Source organism: Nelumbo lutea, chromosome 2 (genome assembly GCF_056320005.1).
Source record: "Nelumbo lutea isolate HS-2025 chromosome 2, American lotus-T2T, whole genome shotgun sequence".
Taxonomy (NCBI): domain Eukaryota; kingdom Viridiplantae; phylum Streptophyta; class Magnoliopsida; order Proteales; family Nelumbonaceae; genus Nelumbo; species Nelumbo lutea.
Window position 1 is genome coordinate 63,128,185 of NC_142685.1, and position 17,771 is coordinate 63,145,955.

Genomic DNA, 17,771 nt, shown 5'->3' on the forward strand with positions numbered 1-17,771 from the left:
TGGGCTAAAAGATTTCGAGTTCGTTTTATTGGCAAAGTAAACTACTAAAAGCCAATTCATGGATAAACATGGAGTGGCTGTGTCCATTACATCATCCACTGGGAGTTCTGAAGAGAGGAAAACCGAATAAACAGGTCGCTGAATCTATGATGAGGGTTCAGTTTAATTTGATGGAACACCAACATACCAAAAGCGAAAAAACTATTACATTTGTAAAAATAAGAACAAAAATATACGAAATTAGGTTGTACTCATGCATGCAACTATCACTAGTAGAGAGATGATTGAGACTTATTTGTAAATTTGTTCTAAAGAAGCTTGCAAAGATGAATAAACAGCACACCAACCCTCCTGAGTAGGGTGCACCAGATCCCAAAAGAAAGCTGCCTCAGGGTTATCACATACTCTGTACATATTCAGACCATTCTCATTTGTGCTTCCACATGCGTGTGCGGAATCTATACCCACACAACATGGTTCTAATCTATTACTGAACTTCAGACTTCCTGCAATACAAGAAGATAGGCTTTAATTACTGTTTGTGTATAGGAAATGATACCTAATATAAAACTTCACTTTGGTTGCATTTTAGATGAAGGGAAAAAGAAAGAATAACTTCACGGAAAGTGCATTGACTGTGGACATCATAAGCTTAATGTAGGCTTTGTTTACTGTGGTAACTATATTTCTTTACCACATTATATTTATTTATTGGCTGAGCTTTTATTGAAAATCTGATTAGCAACATAGTTCCATTATCATGTAAGATTGGATAACAGTCATTATTATTTAGCTTATTGAATGATTTGTAGTGTTATACTACAATAATCAATCAGAAGTTCTTGTAGTCATAACTAATGCAATTTATGCAACTACTATGTATAATTGCATTTGATCCATCTAGAGTACAGTAACATGTTATTGGAATAATAGTACTGTGGAAACACAGTAGGGCTGTAAATCGGGGACTTACTGATATCATTTAGAACTTAAAGTACTTTCAGATTAAACACTGAAAATAGATGGAGACTTTGTTTCAGTAGAGAATCAGGTAGAGAAGGGAACACACCTGTGTTGCTTTTCTTACTCAAAATGGACATGAATGCACTGTAGAAATCAAGAATTCTGAATGTAGAACTATTGGTCTCATTGTTTAATTTCTCCACAGCCTGGTTCAGCAAGAGGTTGTGGAATCTCACCAATGTGTTTTCATTTTCGCCGCACTTTTGGTATGACAATAAGGCTGTAATTAGAGGAACACATCCAAGTGGATGGAGACCATTGACTACTACTTTCTTCACTCCAAGGCTATAAATTCGTTTCAGGTTCAAGACCAGTTGATTAACCACCAATTCAATGAGAGTGGGCAAACCCTGTTGTTTAGGGAATACCAAAACAAACAAACAAGCAAATGAATAAATAAATGAAAACAAAAGGAAAGATCACAAAGTTTTAGCAGCATTTTTCTTTACATGGTTAATATAACAGTCACTTCAATGGAAGAACCGAATCGGGATAATATATTCAGAACCGGAACCAACCCCATCAGTTCAGGTCGATCGGGTCGGACCCTGACAGAATGACAGCACTAGATACAATAAAATCAAAATTAAGAAAATGGGCTGGTGGGCTAGACTGCAGAGATATGATAAACATCTTTGTCTGCATTATTTTAAGGACTTATCTCCTTTTTGCAGTTAAAATGTCCCTATAAACATTGAATTTTTAACCCCAAAATGGAGATAAGTCCTTAAAATAAGGAATGCTAAATGCAGCATTAGTAATGTCTATAAGTTGGCTCAATATGCTAAGTGATTAACCTGGCTAGAGTTCACAACATTTTCAGTTCCTCCCATTTGTAGCCTCTAAAAAGAATATTCTTAGTTTCAGGATAGTTTCAGAATAGTCACCTTCAATGTGCCGTTATTTCTGGAAAGATAGGCACTGTAGTCATTGCCAGCAGCCGACACCAGAGCCATGGATGAGTTGAGGTCTAGCTTCGAATAGACACCCTCCTGAATGAGTTGTTGAAAGAAGCTGATTTGCACGCTCATGTTTGGATAACTACTTTGGGTATCAAAAACCCCAGTTCCTCCATAAGCAAAATTTATTCCATATTTTACTAGTTCTGGCCCTCCCAGGTTTATCCATTGGTAAGGGACTGGAGACTTGATTCCAATTGACGAAGCTGCATAATATTTTAGGAATTAAGACTCGTAAAGAAAGAAAATCTTGAAACAAAAACCAACGGTGTTCAGATAAGAACCTAAACTATGATACTTGATGATGATGGTGTATGCTAAGGGTATCGGACAACTCAGTTGGCAATGTTTGACAAAACTCTGATCAACGATTGAAATGACAAAACTCTGATCAAAGATTTAAAATATGATGATATTTTCTTCATGGTCTGCACATGGGCCTTAAAATTGGACATGAAGTAAGCTATGGATTAGAAAGGCAGCCCAAGGCCTGGCCTTTTAGATTTTGGTCTGGGCTTGGCCTATTAAAGACCCTTCCTAGCTAGGTTGAATAAAAAAAATTAAGTACATAAGAAGTCGGAGGAAGTGCAGGAAATTCACCCACCTACAAAATCGGTGAAGACCCGACCGTCAGAAGCACGGCCTGCTGGTTTACCGGGAAAGGTCATCCCATACGGCTTATGCCACCCGCCGGAAACGGATACCCGACTATTCCCAGTGTCAACGTATGAGTCTCCAAATACAAAAAGCTTGCTGCAACAATAATCATGGCTTCGGTGGTGATGATGATGAGATGAGCTCTGAACCACTTCAATCCCTGTTCGTTGAAGCAAGAAGTAAGCAATCAGAAGTCTATCTCTGTTCGATGGAAAGTAATTAACAGTGATAAGAAGAAATTCTTCTTGTCTTTTTACCAATCAGAAGAAAGAAAAACAAGAGTAGACGGAACATCTCATTCTTTTTCTTCTCCATCAGAGCAGAAGCTGGAAGGCGAAGAAGCAATCTCTCTCTCTCTCTCTCTCTCTCGGGTTTGAAGCTTAAACCGCCTCACGAGTAGAAGTAGAAAAAGAATATGTGGCACTTGACCTGCAGCCGCTTACAACTCACTAAACCTAATTGTGGGTTTCAAAAAAGAACCAATTAATTTGGGTATGGGTTGCAAAATGGGTGCCCGTTGGGCATGCATTGCAATTTCTCTCTCTAGTCGGTGGGTTTCACCCATTTAAGGTCTAAATGAGTATTTTTTTGATAGGTCAAATGGGTGGGTTGTAGATCCACCTACACCCACCGAATTGTGACCGAATTGCAAACTTTGGCAATAACAATCCATTTGTTCACTTTGACATTTTGTGCTTCTTTGGCTTACTTACAAACCTTGTAATAAATGTTTGACTCTGTACTTTGGATGCAGACAGATATTTCAGCTCATGATCAGCTATTATTTCCATTCCTGTTACATCCTGGCCGTCCCTTCTTAGCCAAGCTTAAGATAATTGAACATTGGCCCATTTAGAGTAATGATATACGTGAAGATAGTGCTGGCTTTCATTGAAGAGCCCACCGACCACAACCACAAGAACTGCAATTAAATTCATTTTCATCACTTGTTTGGCTTAAAAATAGACATGTTCAATTTTCTTTGATTTTGTCTTGTCTCAGCTTTTATCTCTATGATTGGCTATCCCTTTTATTAAGACCTGTTTGTCAGCATAAAGGAATGTTAATTAAATTATGCATGTGAATGTTAATTAAAAAAATTTGGACTATGTAATGGGGAGGACAATCCTAGCCACCTGAATAGTATTTTAGAACCTCTAGATAAAAACATGATATTTTGAAAATAAGATTTGATTTCAATTAATGTATATATATATAGTTAGGCAATGGATCAGTTTTGGGTTGTACTCCGTCCAAATTAATCAAAATCCATTTGGACAAATTAGATAGACGAATAAGATATATTGAATTTGGATGGATTGGACGGACCATTGGATTGGACCTGGTCCGTTCATAATGAATTTATATGAGATTGAGCCAATATCTGGTCCATTGATAGAAGATAAGAGCATAGGTGTCAATGGACCAGGTTTGAGTTGAAACCAATCTAAATTAACATGAATTTGAACAGATTGAACAGTCTCTGGACCGGTTCAAAATGGTCCAAAATATTTATTGGACTGGACCGAATTGGACCAAATCCAGTTGAATTGACACCCCTATATGGGCAATCCTATTCTATAATGATGGAAAGACATGATAGCAGAAAAGATTTGACCAATCAAAACCCCCTACCAATTTTAATGAAAACCAAGCCACTTGATTGTTTACAGCTTTTATAATATTGCTTGATTGATAAAGTTTTTCTGGCGTTATAGTCGAACCCTTAGTTTATATAAAATATATGCAAATATAAATTATTTATATTATCTATAATATATAAAAAGAAATCAGGTTATATCCAAATTCAACCAATTATGGTAGTTGCATTATTTAAATTTAATTCAATTACGTCAAATCTCAAATTTAAATTTGGATTTTTAGATACTGTTGACACTCCTAGTATATATGGATTTTAGGGGATGGGCTAGTCTATGCTGATTGTGTAGCCCCAAGATTGAAGGAAACAAAGATTAAAGGAAACAAGCTGCTAAAAATGTAGGTCAATTCTCAAGTCTCAACTTCGTAGAAAATTAAAAAAAAAAAATACTAAAATCCAAAATATAGGTAAAACCAGACTACACAGGATATATATGAGTATAACCTTCTATATTGTGGATTTTAACATAAAACTTTAGTTTTACCTTTAGTTGTCATGGGTTGCTACTTCCCGTTTCTACTCTCTACCAAAGAAAAGATGGGAAAAGAGAGGTTTTGTTTTCACTACAAGCCACACAAGGAAGAGACCAGAAAATGGCAAGAGGTTTCGTTTAGTCGTTGTCTGATCGCCAGTCCCCCACAGTACCGTTTAGGGAAGAGAAAATGAAACTTGAGACCAGATTTGATCCTTACAAAATTGTCCTCATATCGTTTTGTGCATTGAAAGTATCTTTTTTATTCATGAAGAGATATTGCTAATAAATACATAGATACAAGTGGCTATGAGATGGTTGAAGACCAAATCCGAATTCATAAATCTGCCCACCTGCCACTGGCCCAGCCAGTCCAAGTATACATGCCAATATTCACCTCAATGGGCCAATTTTCACGTGCTTCTCATTTAACGTACAACCAATATTAATGAATGTATCATATTTAAAATCTATATATTAATAATTTCCGATATTCACCTCTACCATAGAATGATGTATTGAAGAGACAAAAGGATTCTTCCAATAGGTTCGAATAGGTTAAATTTGTGAAATATGTTCCTCATAGGATATAGAGAAACTATTATTCAAAGCTAACAAGAGCCAATAAGCAAATGTGGAGTGGCTCTCCACATTAAATCATCTACTATGATATTCAGGAATTTGATCGAACACCGGCTGACCCCAACTTATTCTACCCAACAAAGGTCAGATCAAATACAGAAACACAAACATTTTATTAAGATAAAACAAAAGGGTTGCTTGTAGGGATGACTAATCAATGCATGGGACTGGAATAGAGTTGGTGTAAAGAAGCTTGCAAAGCTGAAAAAACAGCACTCCAACCCTGCTGTGTAGGATGCACATCATCCCAAAAGAAAGCTGCCTCCCTGTTCTCGCATACTGTGTACATCTCCACACCATTCTCTGTGTTTCCGCATGTGTATGTGGGATTTTTACCCTTGCAACATTGCTGCAATGGATTAGTAAACGTCTGGTTTCCTGCAAGAAGATGTCACAGAGTTCCATATTACGTTAAATTAGAAGCGAAAACTAATACGAATCTAAAATGACTGCAACAGAAAAGCAGAATAGTTAAAAATTTAGGCATTAATTAAATGAGAAGCAGGTAGAGAAGGAATCACCTGTATTGTTCAAAACGGTCGTGAATGCACTGTAGAGATTAATAATTTTGTATGTAGAGCCATTGGTCTCACTGTTTAATTTATTCACGGCCTGGTTCAGCAAGAGGTTGTGGAGTTTCACCAATATGTTTACAGTTTCATTGCACTTCTGCCGGCTTGAAGATGAGGCTGTAATGTAAGGAGCACACCCGATTGGCTGGAGACCATTGACTACTACATTCTTCACCCCAAGGCTATGAATTCGTTTCAGGTTGGAGGCCAGTTGATTAACTACCGATACAATGAGAGCTGGCAAACCCTGTCGTTTTGGGAAGGCAAAAAGCAATGTAAATAGATAGGTTGTCAGAAATTTTCTTAATTTGGATTTCTTGGTTATAAAGAGTCACTTTAATGGATGTCTTGGTTAACTTATTCTTAGGCTCCTTTAGTTTTATGAGATTTTGAAGGTGGAAAGTTTATTAATTGGATTGTGGTTTCTTCTATGGTTTTCGAATTGCCGTTGAACAGTTGGACTGTTCGGCCTTCGAATTGTCTCTGGCCAAAAATCATTAAATTTGTCAAGATTCTATTGGTCCGAGTGGTTGAGCTATCGATTCATCTGATCCATTCAATCGTTTTGGTCATTTTTTTATTTTAATTATTCCTTTTATTTTTTTTGTCAAAATAAACTATCCATTCAAATCGGACAATCAAACCATCAACCCGTAAATCGGTGGCCATAACAGTTCCGATTTTGGGTCGTTTTTTAAAACATCCCTATTAATGGTGTGCGATCTAGACACTCCTAGCTGGAAGACGATTCAAACTCCACTTGCGTGGCGAGCTGGACCAATCTGCAAAATAGTAGATCAGAGAACCTGGGGTAGTTAACCCGGCAAGGTCGCTCCAATGCTTAAGTCAGTACTATACTATGGATGCAAGTTGAATACTTGAGTGCTTGAATGCTAGTGAATAAAATAATCACGCGTACCCTGTGTCATTGCGGTTTGTGCTTTTATATAGGCATTGTTTGGTGTAGGCTTCATGCACCGCATCCGAGATTTCTGGGAGGTCGTGCCTTATCGATCCAAAATCCTTGGAGGTAACCGCTATGCACGTTGACCATCTTCCAGAACATTTGGTATGCGGGCCAACTTCAGAGAAACCTGAGTGTCGGGGTATGCATGCCGAATTTGTCGGCGAGCACATCTTATAGGTCATCGTCTGGTCCTCAGTTAGGTCGGAAAGCCCTCGAGAGAGGTTGTGCCTCGCGTCAAGGTCACTTCGGCCAGTGACGAGGTGTTACAGGTCGGCCCTAGACGAGGTGCTGCAAGCCGACCTAAGTTGTGGTCGAGGTCACCAAATCAGCGATAAAGGTAGGTTGCCAGGTCGGGGTGAAGACGAACTACGATTTGGGACTCTAAATCATCGCTTAAGTGGCATCTGGGTGTCGTCCAGCTGTTTCGGGATACCATGTGTCATGATGTTATTGGAGGGCCAAATCCGCCCTCATCACCTACCATCAGCTAGTCTATCTTTGTTAGTATTTCAGAAACATGTGAGATCCATGGCAAAATCGATTTTTCCAGGAATTTACTTGCCCGGATAAATAACCCTTCTTACACTTGGGAAAATTGGGTTTTCCAAATAAAAGATAAATAAAAAAATTAATATAGTAAAAAATGCCTCCACAAGATACATTTCCCCAAATAATTTAAACAAAAAAGAACATGGATAATGCTCAGGAAAGTAGGTTACTGAAAAATGATTAAAAACTTAGTATAATAATTCTGAAAGGGTGGGACCCAAAAATGATTAAAAACTTAGCATATAATAATCTGGGTACGTAGAGTTCAGATAACATATTCAGGTCTTGTTTATTGTAGCAATTAAAAAGAAATTAATAGAAAAAAAAAATAATGCATTCATACCATAGAAGGTAAAAGCTTTCACAAGACTGGATTATTTTGCGTATTAGAACACCAAAACCTGGTTATTTCAAATTATATATAAAGGACAAGAAAACTGAAATAAAGAAAGAATCATAATTAAGGCTTGGGATCTTAATAAAAAGAATTTGGATTTGTTAGTGGGATATATAGTCAGTCACCTCTAAGGTTCCATTTCTGGAGAGGTAGGCACTGTAGTCGTTGCCAGCAGCTGAGACCAAAGCAATGGATGAGTTGAGGTCTAGGTTGGAATAGACACCCTCCTGGATGAAATTTTGAAGGAAATTGATTTGTATGGTCATGTTGGGATCAGTGCTCAGGGTGTCGAAAACTCCAGTTCCTCCATAAGCAAAATTTATTCCATATTTTATCAATTCTGGCTTCACTTTTATCCACTTGTAAGGTATTGGAGGCTTGATTCCAATAACCGAAGCTGCAGGGTGCAATAAAAAGAATGAGTAAAAGATTTTAGGAATTAATTATTTCAATTCATAGCTCTAAAAATTATGGAATTAAAATAATAATTTAATTACATTTAAATAATACATTAGTAATTAAATATTCTGACTAAAAATAATTATTTCAATTCATATATCTAAAAATTAAAATCTTGACAGTAAAGGGTCAGACAAGATATGTGGCGTTTCGGGTTGTATACATATGTAATATCCATTGAGATTGAGATGTAAGAATGTTCTCCACCATGAAACATGTTTTTAAATTTGGGGTTTTTTCAAATACATTGAAAATATTCTCAATTTGATTTCAAGAATAAAATTATTTCTGAAACCAAGAATTAAGAAGATGCTTTATGAAAACAAATACAAAAGAATGTCTTCACTTCCACAAGGCACTTCCATCAAAATATCCTTTATGGATCATAGCAACCCAAACCCACATTTTAATGGATTTGGGTCTGAAACATAAATGAAAATAACAATAACAATAATATGAACTACTATTTATTTGGTCCAAGGCTTCATGGGGACAAATGCTTATCAGCTTATGAACAAGATATCCTACCACTAGAGTGAAAATACGTTTTCAAAACCACAAACTAAGAACACTTCTCCGGTTTTAGTTATAGAAACAGGAAATACATCACTCAATCAAAAACATGTTTTCTTAAATTTTGCTATAAGAATCAATGCTTATTCATTTCAAATCAGGTCTCGTACCTTTATTTTTTAAATAATAATAATAATGTTTTATCAACACCCACAATTGATTGGGGTAGGAGGAATATAGAGTTGATTTTTTGGGGGGGCTAAAATGAAATTCGAAACCCACCAAAGTAATCGGTGAAGACTCGACCATCTGACCAACGACCGGCTGGTTTACCGGGAAAAGTTAATCCATACGGTTTATGCCACGATCTAGATTCCGATACCGGGTTATTCCCAGTATCAACATAAGAGTCTCCAAAAACAAAAAGCTTGCAAGAATTAAGCTTTATGTGATAACGGTGGCGGTGGTGGTGATGATTATGAGATGAGCTCTGAACCACTTGAATTCCTGTTAAACAATGGAATTTGAAGAACAATATTATCAACAACGTAAAAGAAGGAAAAATAAGAAAGTAGTGACAAATTTAAGAAATCAAAAACAACTGTGGGCAAGAAGAAACCCTTCTTATCTTTACCAGTTAAAAGTAAGAAAAACAAGAGCAAATGGAATATCTCCTTTGCCATGAGAGCAGAAACAAATCTCTCTCTCTCTCTCTCTCAGAAGGCGAAACAGGGAAAGGAGAAAAAGATATCGTGAAAGTTGAGGCGATACCACCCTGATTTATGGTTGGCCTTTTTGATGGCAACCTCTTTGTTCTTGGGGACCATCACTGAACCCATCACGTCTTTTCTCGAAGATTATATGCCACTTGAGCCACTTAAAAAGAACTAAAATAATTGGTCAATTGGATAGAATTGAAGCCATGAAGGGATTAAATGTTCTGTCATGTGGAGAAATCTACAAACCATAATTCACAGTAGTGCGTGTTCACCTAACCCTGCTAACCCACGCACCTGTAACTCAAACTGATCTATACTTGGCGAGTTAGAAACTCTTGCTCGAACCATATGGGGTCGGATCTTTAGCACAATTGCAAACTTTGTGATACATATATATTTGATTGTCTCTTCCTTGAATACAGAGAGTAGGCATGGGTGAACAACATTAGCGACAATTTCTGTTGAACGACAAGAAAGCATTAATTACCATTGTAAAAGGGGTAAAAGCAAAACTGAAGTATATATATTTCTTCTTTGAGTAGATTATAGTTGAAATAATTCAGTCTGAAGAAAATTCCCTCAAGTTTAGAACAATAGTTGACGGTTTGGATTGACCAGTAAGTTGATAAACAATGCTATCTTATTGTCCGAATTTCTGTTTATGATTGACACAGTAGGGCTGTCATGACCCAGAGATTAAAATCATCGCTCGTGTAACTTTCTCGTTATTAAGATTTGTTCGTTAGTATGGAGAGACAGAGGACCATGAAGAGACGAAGCATGCCCATGCTGGAAATATATGCATGTGATAAACCTCTTAAGAAATTTAATTATTTTGGCAGTTAGTGAAGAGATGTGATTTTTCTTTATATGGATTGTTTTTAGTAATTATATATAATATTTTAGGGAGAACGATTAATCAGTTCAGTTCAGGTTCTAGGCTTACTGTACAAGGGGATGAATCCTCACCATGAATTGATGCTAAATAGTAAATTTAGAGGCAACAGGATGCGGTTTTAGGGGGCAACTAGTAGATTATATATGGGAGATTGTCATTCAGAATTGGTCGCAAGGTTCAAACTATCGATACGAGGGGCCATATTGGGCGAATCAATACTGCTGTAGTTGTATTTTTTTATTTTTTTTTCATAATCGATTTAGGGGGGCCGGTAGAGAGGTCTTAGAATGATACATATCAATCCATACAGGCCAATACATATCAATCAATACATTACATTTTTTGTCTTTTTCAATAATTTAATAAGTTGTCTATTCTCAATGTTGAATATAGCAGACGTGTATTGCTTTTCACGTGACAATTTCATATAATAATTATAATAATAACAATTTTTAGTCTCCTTATTATGGACCCTTTAAACAAAGTCAAGTAATGGAATCATGGGCATGTTGGTGGATTTGTTGTTGTAATCCGTCAAAGATAACCCATGTGAGAAGGAAGAAATAAGAAAATAAGAGAAGAAAAGATAAGAGAAAAGTAACCCTTTAAACAATTTCAAAGAGATGATCCCTTAACCAACTAAGGGGTAGCCCCATTGGTGTGTTGGATGAAGTCCTAGTGGTAGTGCAGTTTTGAATCCCACTATTATCAAAGAAAAGAGCTATTGATGTGATGTTGCACTATTCACTTAAAAGAGTAATGACCCCTAAGGGGTAGGGGTGTCCACGGTTCGGTTAACCAAACCATGGGCATATTTTGCAAACTAAACCGGTGGTATCAGTTTTTTCATTTCTTCAAACCAAAACCGAATCAATACCACCGGTTAACCAGTCTACCGGTTTCAGTTTTTGACCAATTTGGTTCTGTTGTTAGTTGTTTATGTATTCATGTTTAGTACCATAAGGGTACTGTTATAATTTCTCCTCTGTTTATATTGTTCGACTGTACTAGTATAAATAATAAAATCCTTCTTTCGCCCCTTAACTTTATGAGGGCTTTCAGTCACTCGACTCACCTCTCTTCTCTCTTCTCCTCTCCTTTCTTCAATTGCTCTTGCTCAACATGGTATCAGAGCAGGTCGTCCAGGCCTGAAGGGTGGTGTCAAGCTAACTACTGTTGCATCCAATGCTGTCTCCAATTGAACTCCTGATCTGGTGAAGTCAGTTCGACCCAGAAGTTACAGAGTCATTTCGTCTTCCAGCCTAGAAATTGCTCCTCTTGTATGCTCGACTGTAGAGAGACTATTGTTTTCAGTTCATAGAGGGTGTTCTGTCTTCAGAAAGTGCTCATCTTCTATTCGGATGCCTATTGTTTGAGGATTCGTAGAAGGAGCTCTGGTTTACAGTCAAGGAGATCTGGTTTACCATAAGAGAGACTATCATCTGAAACTAAAAGAGGTACTATCATCCTTGTCTATTTGGATGCCTATTGTTTGTTGAACTGTTTGATGACTGTTCGGCTACCCTACTGTTGTCTGTTCGACTAATGAACTGATGAACTGTTTTGATGCCTACTGGTTGATGCCTATGGTTTGTGGACTATCATCCTTGTCTGTTTGGATCCCTATTGTTTGCTGAACTGTTTGATGATTGTTCGGCTACCCTACTGTTGTCTATTCGACTGATGAACTGTTCGGCTGCCCTACTGTTAAGCGATTGTATTCCTTAACACAGTAACTGTATTTGAACTGTTTGTTGTTGGTATTGTGGACGGTTGATGGTCTGTTTTTTGGCCGACTAATTGTTTGCTCAACATTAATCTTATTAATTGACTGTTCGGCTACCCTATTGATCTTCTTGACTAGTTAGCTATCAGCCCTACTAAGTAGGTCATTCAGACCTGTTCTTGTACTGCAACAGTAGTGTGCGGACTTGTTTCAGTGGAACCGTAGGTCAGAAGGACCTGTTTCAGTACTGCAACAGCAGTGTTCAGTTTGTTATTTGTTCTTAGTGAAATTGTAGGTCAGAAGGACCTGTTCTTGTACTGCAATAGCAGTACTCTTTCTTTTGTTCTTAGTGAAACCAATGGTCAGAAGTACCTATCTCTGAAATAGTCTTGTACGGTTGTACTTTTTTTTGGTTGTTGTTTTAACTTTTTATTCAGATATCATGGGCAGTGAAGATTCAGCCACATCTGGAGTTTCCTCAATGCCTAATAGAATGGGTGGGGGTGACCTATCCTTTCCCATGGCTGTTGTCCCTCTTGATGGTTTAAATTACCTGGAGTGGTCAAGAGGGATCAAATTATACATCACGACAAGGGGGAAGATAGGCTATATTAATGGGAGGATAAAAGAACCATCCTCCGGGAGTGCTGAATATGATAGATGGAATCAGGAGAACAATATTGTTATGTCCTGGCTCTTGGTTTCCATGCAACCTCAAATCAGGAAGAATTTCATGTGGGCTGAAACTGCGAATGAAATCTAGGAACAAGCAAAGTCTACATATTCAGAATTGCGACACTATGCCAAAATTTATCAACTGCAGGTAACATCTTCTACTTGTAGACAGGGGGAGAGGTGTTTATCGATCTATTACTCTGACTTAACATCTGCCTGGAAGGAGTTGGATCACTATCAGAGTGTGGATTGGAAGTGTGATGAGGATGCTAAGAAGTACAAACAGTTTGTCTCCCAGCAAAGGGTGTTTGCATTCTTACATGGTCTGAATCCTATGTATGAATCTATCAGGGTTCAGATTCTCAGCTCTAAGGATCTCCCTTCTATTCAGGAAGTCTATGCTCTTGTACAATCTGAAGAAAGCAAGAGAAATTTGATGAACAACCCTGGTGGGGATGCTGTTGTGTTAGCTGCAAAAGGGGGTGTATCTACTGGTGCGGGATCTTTTTCCCGGAAAGGAGATCTCCAGAAAAAAACAGAAGATAAGAAAAAATTGTGATGCACTCATTGCCAGAAACCCCAACACACCAAAGATACCTGTTGGGATCTTCATGGGAAACCAAAATGAGCTCAAAATCTTACTAAGAAGCAAGGTTCAGAGGTGAATAAGAAGTACGAACAGCAAAGTACAAAGAAACATCACATGGCCAACATGGCTACTCGGGAGAATCAGCCCCCCATTTCTACTGTGACTCAGACACATCTCACTGGACCTGACTCGAGGGAGGACATTATGAGTTCCTTCCGTGACCATTTAGAGCTCTATGGTAGAGCAATTCGTCAGATGGATACTCCTCCCTCAACCTCATTTGCATCTACATCAGGTAACCCTGCCACTACTTTCCATGTTGCTTCTCACACCCCTGACTCTCCATGGATCATTGATTCTGGAGCATCAAAACATATGACTGGTACGTCCTCTTACTTTCAAACCTATCACCCTCTTTCTGGAAGAGACAAGGTGAGACTAGCCGATGGATCATATTCTTCCATAGCTGGTCAAGGAACTCTCTCTCTTCCTCTTGGTCTTACCCTTTCTAATATTCTTCATGTTCTAAATTTTCCCATTAATTTGTTCTCTGTTAGTAGTGTTACTAATTCCTTGAATTGATCAATGACTTTTTTCCCTTCTCATTGTGTGATTTAGGATCTGGCCTCGGGGAGGACGATTGGTAGGGGTCGTATGGCTGATGGACTTTACATGCTAGAGAATAAGGCTGGTTTTCATGTTATAGAGTCTATGAGTCAGTCTTTGAGTCAGTCCTGTAAGAAAAAAGTCTATTTATGGCATTGTCGTCTTGGTCATTTGTCTTTTGAGTCCTTGAAAGTTGTATTCCCAGAACTGTTTAAGTCAATGTTTGTTTCTGATTTTTCTTGTCAAACGTGTCAATTGAGTAAGCATTGTAGAACTCATTTTCTTCAAAGAAATAGTAAATCTGAATCTCCGTTTCACATTGTTCATTCTGATGTGTGGGGCCCTGTTACTTTACCATCTGAGAGTGGCTACAAGTATTTCATTACCTTCATTGATGATTATTCTAGATTTACTTGGGTATACCCGATGCAAACCAGGGAAGAAGTACCAAAAATCATTCAAGGTTTCCAATGGATGGTCTTCACTCAATTTCAAACTGAAATCCAAATTTTCTAATCGGATAATGCAAAAGAATATTTTCATAGTGACCTCATGGAATTTTTTGCTTCGCATGGTTCCCTTCACCGTAGCTCTTGTGCCCGCACACCACAACAAAATGGTGTGGCCGAACGGAAGAACCGACATCTCCTTGAAGTGGCTCGAGGTTTACTACTTCATATGAATGTTCCCAAATGGTTTTGGCTTGAAGCTGTTCTTTGTTCCACTTACCTTATAAACCGTATGCCCTCTCGTCTGTTAGAGTACAAAGCCCCACATCAACTTCTCTTTCCTAAGGCTCCCCTTCTTCCCATTTCTCCTTGTGTCTTTGGTTGTCGATGTTTTGTCCAAAATCTGTCTCCCACCCATGGGAAATTGGATTCTCGTGCTATCCCTTGCATATTTCTTGGTTACTCCTTCACTCAAAAGGGATCCCGTTGTTTTGATCATGTTTCTCGTAAATTCTATATCTCCATGGATGTTTCTTTCTTTGAAGATGAGCATTTCTATCCTGTTTCTCCTCAGGGGGAGTGTAGAAATGAGGAGAAACTGGTTCAGCTTCCCTCTCTCCCTGACCCTCCACCTTTTCGTGTTTTTTCTCGTCATTGCAAAGGCCAACCAAATCCAAGAGCTGTAGAGAATTTGGAAGCTATACCTCTAGTGCCACTAGACTCCTCGAGGGAGGATCATACTCACTCAAGTATTTTGGCTCCCAATGATGTCCTTGAATCTATTGAAAATGATTCCTCTACTGCTAATGATCTTGACTGTCCTATTGCTTACAGGAAGGGTGTTAGATTGTGCACCACTAAACATCTCATTTCCAATTTGTCTCCTATGAGAACATTTCATCCTCATTCCGTGCCTTTCTTACCTCTATTGATAGTGTCCCTATCCCTAAAAATGTGGCAGAAGCTCTTTCAATTCCTGAATGGACAAATGCCATGAGGGAAGAAATTAATGCCTTTCACAAAAATGGCACATGGGAACTTGTTGATCTTCCTAAGGGAAAGGTTCCAGTTGTATGTAAATGGGTGTTCACAGTCAAGCATAAGGTTGATGAAACAGTGGAAAGGTATAAAGCTCGCTTAGTGGCAAAGGGATTTACTCAAGTATATGGAATTGATTATGTAGAAACTTTTGCTCCTGTTGCCAAGATGAATTCCATTAAAGTCCTTTTCTCTCTTGCGGCTAATCTGGATTGGGTTTTACACCAGCTGGACATCAAGAATGCATTCTTGAATGGTGACCTTGAAGAGGAAGTGTACATGATTCAACCTCCTGGGTTTCTAGCCCAAGGCAATGAACAGAAAGTGTGCAAGTTGAAGAAGTCCTTATACGGCTGAAGCAATCACCAAGAGCTTGGTTCAGTAGATTCCATGTGGCAGTTCAGTAGAAAGGATACAGGTAATGTCAATCAGATCACACACTATTCGTAAAAAAAGGAAAAGGTAAAATTGCTGCTCTAATTGTATATGTGGATGACATAATTGTTACTGGTGATTGGGAGGATGAAATTCAGAAATTGAAACTTTTTCTTGCCACTCAATTTGAAGTGAAGGATCTAGGACATGCCAGATACTTCCTTGGAATTGAAGTTGCCCGATCAAAGAAGGGTATATGTCCTAGATTTACTTCAGGACACTGGAAAGATGGGAGTGAAGCCAGTTGACTCTCCCATTGACCCCAACCATAAATTAGGTGACAATTGTGGTAAATCACTCAAGAATGTGAAACAGTTTTAGAGGCTTGTAGGCAGATTGTTATACCTTTCTATGACTCGCCCAGACATGGCATATGCTGTTGGTGTCCTCAGTCAGTTCATGCATGCTCATTGTTCTTCTCATCTTGAAATAACAGAGAGTATCCTCCGATATCTAAAGAAGTATTCGGGTACTGGTTTGTTGTTTCAAAAGCACGAACATTTGAAAGTTGAAGTTTATACAGATGCAGATTGGACTAGATCCCAAAGTGACAGAAAGTCTACCAATGGCTATTGCACCTTTATAGGAGGGAACCTTGTTACATGGAGAAGTAAAAAGCAAAATGTGGTAGCTAGATCCAGTGCTGAAGCTGAATATCGTGCTATGGCCCATGGGGTTGCTGAAGGCATGTGGATAAAGAATTTGTTGGGGGAGTTGGGTTTCCTAGTGACCAAACCTATAACTCTATTTTGTGATAACAAAGCAGCTATAAATATTGCTGCCAATCCGGTGCTACATGATAGAACAAAGCACATCGAAGTTGACAAGCATTTTATCAGAGATAAAGTTATCATAGGCGAAGTGTGTACCCCCTATGTCACTTCTGAGAACTAGCTTGCAGACGTCTTTACAAAGGGTTTAAACCTTTCCAGACATCATGATCTTTGTGACAAGTTGGGCATGATTGATATCTATGCTCCAACTTGAGGGGGAGTGTTGTCAGTTGTTTATGTATTCAGGTTTAGTACCATAATGGTATTGTTGTAATTTCTCCTCTGTTTATATTGTTCGACTATACTAGTATAAATAATAAAATCCTTCTTTCGCCCCTTAGTTTTATGAGGGCTTTCAGTCACTCGACTCACCTCTCTTCTCTCTTCTCCTCTCCTCTCTTCACTTGCTCTTGCTCAACAGGTTCTTTAGCTTTTCAATTTTTTATATTTATAATATATATTATATAAATATATGTATAATATTATATTGTAAATAATAAATGATATATAATATATTATAAATATTTTAAAAATATATAATTTTTTTATAAATAGATTATTATAAATATAATATAAGTATATATTTATATATAATATAGAAAATATGTGACATATATTAAAAATATTTATAAAATATACATATAAATATATATACCGGTCAGTTCAGTTAACCACCGGTTATTTTGCAAGTTAACTGAAAATCGAATAGGTTCTTCGGTTTTTCAAAAAATCCAAATTGAAACCGAACCGATCAGTTCGGTTAATTGCATTTTGTGGTTTGGTTCAGTTTTTTGGTTTTTCATGGACACCCCTACTAAGGGGGTGTCGGGCAATGATTAATACCAAAAAGAAAATGAAAAAGAGGACCCTCAAACGTCTTAACATTCCCCCTCAAGTTGGATTGCAGATATCATATATACCCAACTTAGTGCATAGCTCTTCATGGCGATGGCGCAGGGAAGTACATAGTACAATGACATCACTCGGGATCTG

At 37.8% G+C, this 17,771-nt stretch overlaps 2 protein-coding genes across 2 annotated transcripts; both read right to left on the minus strand.

Moving 5' to 3' along the window:
- Window positions 1-3,255, minus strand: LOC148871150 (GDSL esterase/lipase At5g03610-like). Its single transcript, XM_088971071.1, has 5 exons — window positions 2,897-3,255; window positions 2,587-2,799; window positions 1,911-2,188; window positions 1,070-1,373; window positions 1-506 (listed from the first exon to the last, which is right to left on the minus strand). The coding sequence occupies exons 1-5, from the start codon at window positions 2,952-2,954 to the stop codon at window positions 292-294; spliced, it is 1,068 nt and encodes a 355-aa protein (XP_088827197.1). The 5' UTR covers window positions 2,955-3,255; the 3' UTR covers window positions 1-291.
- Window positions 3,256-5,306: 2,051 nt separating this feature from the next.
- On the minus strand, window positions 5,307-9,956 carry LOC148871151 (GDSL esterase/lipase At5g03610-like). The gene is made up of 5 exons (XM_088967417.1): window positions 9,505-9,956; window positions 9,153-9,377; window positions 8,024-8,295; window positions 5,935-6,232; window positions 5,307-5,791 (listed from the first exon to the last, which is right to left on the minus strand). The coding sequence occupies exons 1-5, from the start codon at window positions 9,551-9,553 to the stop codon at window positions 5,568-5,570; spliced, it is 1,068 nt and encodes a 355-aa protein (XP_088823543.1). The 5' UTR covers window positions 9,554-9,956; the 3' UTR covers window positions 5,307-5,567.
- Between the last annotated feature and the right edge of the window lie 7,815 nt (window positions 9,957-17,771).

Bases quoted from the DNA above. Each gene is read 5' to 3' on its own strand.
- LOC148871150 (XM_088971071.1), bottom strand. From the start codon at position 2,954: ATGGAGAAGAAAAAGAATGAGATGTTCCGTCTACTCTTGTTTTTCTTT. The intron at 2,800-2,896 runs GTAAAAAGACAA...TTCAACGAACAG, and splicing joins GTTTTTCTTTCTTCTGATTG to GGATTGAAGTGGTTCAGAGC. The intron at 2,189-2,586 runs GTGGGTGAATTT...AATATTATGCAG, and splicing joins GGTCTTCACCGATTTTGTAG to CTTCGTCAATTGGAATCAAG.
- LOC148871151 (XM_088967417.1), bottom strand. From the start codon at position 9,553: ATGGCAAAGGAGATATTCCATTTGCTCTTGTTTTTCTTACTTTTAACT. The intron at 9,378-9,504 runs GTAAAGATAAGA...ATTGTTTAACAG, and splicing joins GTTTTTCTTACTTTTAACTG to GAATTCAAGTGGTTCAGAGC. The intron at 5,792-5,934 runs GTGATTCCTTCT...ATCTTCTTGCAG, and splicing joins GACCGTTTTGAACAATACAG to GAAACCAGACGTTTACTAAT.